Source organism: Trypanosoma equiperdum (assembly GCF_001457755.1).
Source record: "Trypanosoma equiperdum strain OVI genome assembly, contig: ctg_1788, whole genome shotgun sequence".
Lineage (NCBI taxonomy): Eukaryota > Euglenozoa > Kinetoplastea > Trypanosomatida > Trypanosomatidae > Trypanosoma > Trypanosoma equiperdum.
The window spans coordinates 27,600-32,895 of NW_027123824.1; the positions used below are offsets into that span (position 1 = coordinate 27,600).

A 5,296-nucleotide genomic window follows, 5' to 3' on the forward strand; every position below is an offset into this window, starting at 1 on the left:
TATTTTATTCTTTTCTTTTTTCTCAACCCCACCCAACTAATACGAATAACCAAATCAAACACCACTTTGAACCTACACGTATACATATTCTTGAAGTTTTTCGGCACCGAAGGCCCTGATAAGGCCATGAACAGAACGCTACTCGGTTTAGTTGACAATAAACGATACGTAGCGGCTGGATTGATGAACGCACAGGGAAACCGGTCTCTCAATCGTCTGATGACGAATTCGGTGCCTCCGAGTAGCATGGCTGGTGACGAAAGGGGGAACAGCGCGCGTTGCTCGGGTAAGAACGGTGATGATGCGGGAAAAGATGGCGGCAGCAATAAATCTGCAAAAGTCAGTGCACATAGCCCACCGCGTAAACCGGCTCCTAAAGCTGCCAAGACGAGGGTCACAATAGGGATGCGACTAAAGAAATGGGTCGTTACTGGCAGGATTGGCGCGGGTTCATTTGGCGAAACGTTTACTGCCGTAGAAGTTGACAGGAGCAGTGCTCGTAGCGAGGATCTGGATCTGGCGCATGGGGCATCCTCCCATGGACTCACAGACCTCCCTACGACTTCAGGCGAGGAAGTTTGCATCAAAGTGGAACAGGAAAACAAAAATGTTTTGCGAGTGGAGGCAGCAGCACTGAAGAAGATGCAACCCTGTCCCTATGTCGCGCGCTACCTAGGCAGCGGAAACTCTGCGGGAATGAACTTCATAGTTATGCAGCGGTTAGGGCCAAATCTTGCGGATCTCCGCCGTAGCACTCCGCAATGCATGTTCAGTATCCACACCACACTCCATCTTGGAATATCGTGTTTGAAGTGCATACAGGGTGTACACGAGTTGGGTATCGTCCATCGTGACGTCAAGCCCTCTAACTTTGTTATCGGTTTAGGTGGCTCTTCCGACCCTCGGCAGTGTTATATTGTCGACTTTGGGTTAGCGCGCCGCTTCCGCCGCCCTACTGGCGAGGTGAGACCACCGCGAGCCAACGCTGGATTCCGTGGGACAAGTAGGTATGCCTCCCTGGCGTCGCACCGACAGCAGGAACTAGGCCGCGTCGACGACATATGGAGTTTATTGTTTATGCTCATCGAATTCATCACGGGAACTCTTCCGTGGCGTAAGCACAAGGAAAAGGAGGATATTGGAGAATGCAAGGAACAAGTTATTGGACCGGAACTGATCAAAAACCTACCACAGGAGTTCGGGCCATTCCTGGAACACCTTCAGACGCTCAAATACGAGGACGAACCAAAGTATGATATGTTATTCTCCCTAATGGAGCGGGCTATGGAACGTGGTGGCTACCCTCGAAACCAACGCCTCGACTGGGAACCAGAAGAAGAGGATACACCACCCGATGACGTCCCCCTCAGTTCAACAGGGTCGCTCAATAGTGAGACCACAAGCTGTGTCAATGATGTGGATAGTGGGTGTTTCATAGAGAAATTTACAAGCAAAGAATCGTCTCCAAAGGGCAGATTATTGCCACCGCCACCGCCTTCACGTCGGTTCATGCCCCCACCAAACGCCGCAAACGCTGCTGTTAAGCGACCCACATCTGCAGGCCGCCTCATGCCCCCCTCGCCGCACATTGGTGAAAATGAGGATAAATATATACCTGGATCGACAAGACAGGAGGAGTTGCGGAGTAACATTAGAATGAGCGACATTCATGTCTCACTTGACATAACCAGGTGTGACGGTGGTATGAATGATGCAACGGCCCTGTCAGTGTCACCTACGAATCCTCCTCCTCCTCCTCCTCCACCTCTACCTCCGGCACCCCTTGCAAAGAATGGCGGCAATAACCGTCGGCGAAAAAAGAAGAGAAGGGGAGGTGCTGCCAACAGGGACAGGTGTAAGGAGAGGCATGCGACATTAGAAGTTTCCGAAGATTTGGATGTAGGTTCCACCTTCTCACCATGTGAAGTGGAAAGTTCACCACGGAATAGACGTCGAGGGCCCCCCGACCAGGCTGTGGCCCATGTGGCGATAGGGGGCATACAAAATACACGGGGGCATTCCGCATCACCTGAGCCACCGCCTCCTTTTCAACGGGAGGCTAAACAGGGGGCAACGTTAGAAACAAAGAGCATTCCTTCCCGCTCGCCGACTGTGCAGAATGACAACAAGTTGGTCAGAGCGGAAGGATCAGTAGGAAAACGAAGAAGAAAAGAGGGGTCTACCTGTACATGCCATTGCATGTGAAAGCGCATGGCTTGTCCATATGGGTGTGCCACATTGACAGGGTTTGAAGAGGCTAAGGGTATAACCAGGCAAGAGGAGGGGGGGAGCGGCGAAAGCATGCCGCCCATCGCATGGGATGCACGTTGAAGGTTGCATATTTAGGTGAATATCGCTACTGCACACTTAGGTTATCTCCCTTTGTTTGATCTTTCCACTTTCTTTCGTTCCCGAACCGCTAGACTCGAGTGGCCTTCATTTCGCACCGCCGCTTTGCTTATCGATTTCTTTTCCATTTTTCATTCGTGCTTATAATTTTACCTTCTCCCTTTCCACTCCCTTTCATATACTCGCTTTCCCTTTTATTTTGTCGAATCAATGCGCAACACCGCACGGATTGCGCTGGCAAACAACAGTTATTGAGGAATTGACGTGTGAAGGGAAAAGGTGGTGCAACGAGCTTCAATTCAGCTCACAGAGCGTGCATGTGTGTGTGTGTGTGTGCCTCAGGGAGGGAGGGAGGGAGAAGAGGGGGTGACAGGCATTCTATCACTGGTCTCTCCACGTGCGTACTCTCCCGTTGTCATGTGGTGTTTACACTCTTGCAGACCCACGTTAATTTTACGCTAGTTGAAGTGGTTGTTAGTGGCGCTGCCCTCAGTATAATACTTGGGATGGAGAGGAAGAGAGGTTGTACCGTTCTTTCCTCTTCCTCTTCCGTTCCTTTGTTTTTTGTTTTTTTTTCTTCCTTTTCTTGTTTCTTTGGGTCGTCATTTGCTTCCATTAGGCTTTTAGGATGGGTGGTGCGTTTCATCCCGGTCTTGTCTAACACAGTATGTAGAGGTGGAGATGAGGTGGGGAATGGGAGAGGGAATGAAGTATTAAATCAGAGGGAGGGGTGGTGGTGGTGACTGTCGGTCCCACGGGTGAATTGTAAGGTGAGCCACAAACGGGGAAAACGATCACGTTTCCATCACAAAAGGGGGTACAAGCATATACATATGTCTGTGTTTGCATAACATGTGGTGTGTAGTATGTGTACATCTGTCCTTGATAGGGAAAAGGAAGAGCAATCATTTTCAGCCTTTTTCTATTCGCGGCCCCTTCTTTCTTAGCGGGAGTGGAAATAGATTTAAGTAAAGTAAAGGAAGAGTGACTCTAGCAACACCGGGAGGAGAAACCTGTATATATAAGGGTAGCGAGGCTTTCATTCAGTCGAGCAGTCTCACCAGCAGGAAAGTGCAGAGGAGAAAATAATTTGCCGATCACGCGTTGGCGGGAAGGGAAATTATTTGTTCATCCTATCCCACAAGCAAACGTTGTACATCTACACATCTGACATATACTTAAATATATAGAAATATATAGAGCTATATATTTAACTATTGATTTCTAAAGGGTACGCACATCCATTTGCCTTGTCGCCAATCCCCAACAGCGCACGCCTTCTTCATGTCGGACGTGGATGATTTAATTGAAGAACTGTTCCCTAAGAAGGAGGATGGGCGTGCACCACCTGAGGGGAAGGGTGGAGCTGCATGCGAACCCCCTGCCTCTCAATCAAACTGGGATGACACCGACGAAGCGAACAGCGAGGCCGAAACAACAACAAGAAACCGGGGAACTTCGGTTAGCTTAGAAGCAGCAGCCTCAACAACAGCAAACGTTGGGGACGGAAGAGGAGAAGATTTTGACGACAGCGACGAGAGTGTGGAGGAAACTGTCATGGGAGGTCGCCATACCGTTCCTTTTCCTCCCACCCCAGGCAACATGAGCATGGCATGTAACAGCAAATGCTTTGTAACAAATGTCGGCTCAGGGGAGCTCCGTCACCCCTCTGTTGCGCAGCTGCTTCTGACAGGAGAGGGGAAATATGACAAATGTTCCTCAAATGAGCAACTGCTGCTTCGCAAGGGTGCCTTTCACGCACTTAAAGCGGACGCTGGAAATGGCTGCACAGACAAGACAGCAGATGAGGACGGTCGAAAGGGCGGCTGTCCATTTATTCTTTGCCGTAAGTGCAACTACACTGTTATTCGCCTCCAAGATGCGGAGTGGGACGACGAAGAGGGTAAAATGGATTTGTACCTAACAGTTAGGAATTTTTATCCCGATTGGAGTCGTCTGGCTAGTTCACTTCCCGTTGGGCAAATGCGTAGAGGAGAGCAAAATACTGTTTTGAAAACATGCCCCGATTCCGCTGCATATTGCTGTCAATGCTCTTGGTTGACCGTAAAGTGCGCCCAGGAGGTCATAGACACACGAGTTACAGATCACACAAAGTTTGTTGGAAAGGAGCTAACATGTTGTTTCGCAACGCAACTTCCCCTCATCAGTGGTGAAAAGCGCCGGCCACCTCTTTGGGTGTGTGGGGGACACGTGCCAAAGCATTAATTGATCGGCCAATTGTCCTGTAGGCGCGTTGAAGAAAGAAGGAGGGGGTAATGAAGAGCTATGGCGAATGAAAAGAAGGGTGTCAGCCTAAACTAACGTAGTAGCGTTAGGGAGGGGGAAATGCACACCTACACCTATATTTATAAACTAACGTATATGTAAGCCAGTTGGAAGGTTGTACTAATGGGGATTATGTGTGTACATACTGATAAACACCCATGATGCATTACATAACAAACTGTTCCCCTTTGTTGGAACGGTGAGGTGTGGAGCGGTGAGAGTTGTCGTCAGTTTTCCAGAAAAGGAAAGTGAAGTAGGTCCACTATTTTCGTCCAGTTCCCTTTAACCCCTTTTATTTTCTTCCGCCGATTATACCTGGGTGGGAGTCTCTGTATTTGTGTGGTTTGGTCGCCCGCGCCTCTCCATTTTGCTTCAGCGTGCTTTAAATTTTCTTTGCAGGTGCTTAAACTTCTTTTTACACTTTGTCTTTCTGTGTTTGGATGATTGAATCTGTGTGGACGACCTGCGCCTCGCTCCTATAGCGGCGCTATCGACCCGTCTTTCTCGCCTTACCACCTTAATTTGGGGCTGGTTATTTGTCCCTCGTTCATTTTGCCTTTCGCCGATATTGTTCATCTTCCTTTCCACTTTTTTTTTTTTTCGTGCGGTCCGGTGACAAACAAACAAACAAAAAAGGGGCTACGGAAGTTCTTTTTTTTTT

The 5,296-nt window shown here is 49.0% G+C and overlaps 2 protein-coding genes across 2 annotated transcripts; both read left to right on the forward strand.

Annotated features, from left to right (window-relative positions):
- Positions 1-126: 126 nt before the first annotated feature.
- Positions 127-2,205, forward strand: TEOVI_000875100 (protein kinase, putative; the record flags this gene model as incomplete). The annotated part of the gene is made up of 1 exon (XM_067223201.1): positions 127-2,205. The coding sequence occupies one exon, from the start codon at positions 127-129 to the stop codon at positions 2,203-2,205; it is 2,079 nt and encodes a 692-aa protein (XP_067079302.1).
- A 1,428-nt stretch (positions 2,206-3,633) lies between these two features.
- Positions 3,634-4,575, forward strand: TEOVI_000875200 (Retinal Maintenance, putative; the record flags this gene model as incomplete). Its single annotated transcript, XM_067223202.1, has 1 exon — positions 3,634-4,575. The coding sequence occupies one exon, from the start codon at positions 3,634-3,636 to the stop codon at positions 4,573-4,575; it is 942 nt and encodes a 313-aa protein (XP_067079303.1).
- Between the last annotated feature and the right edge of the window lie 721 nt (positions 4,576-5,296).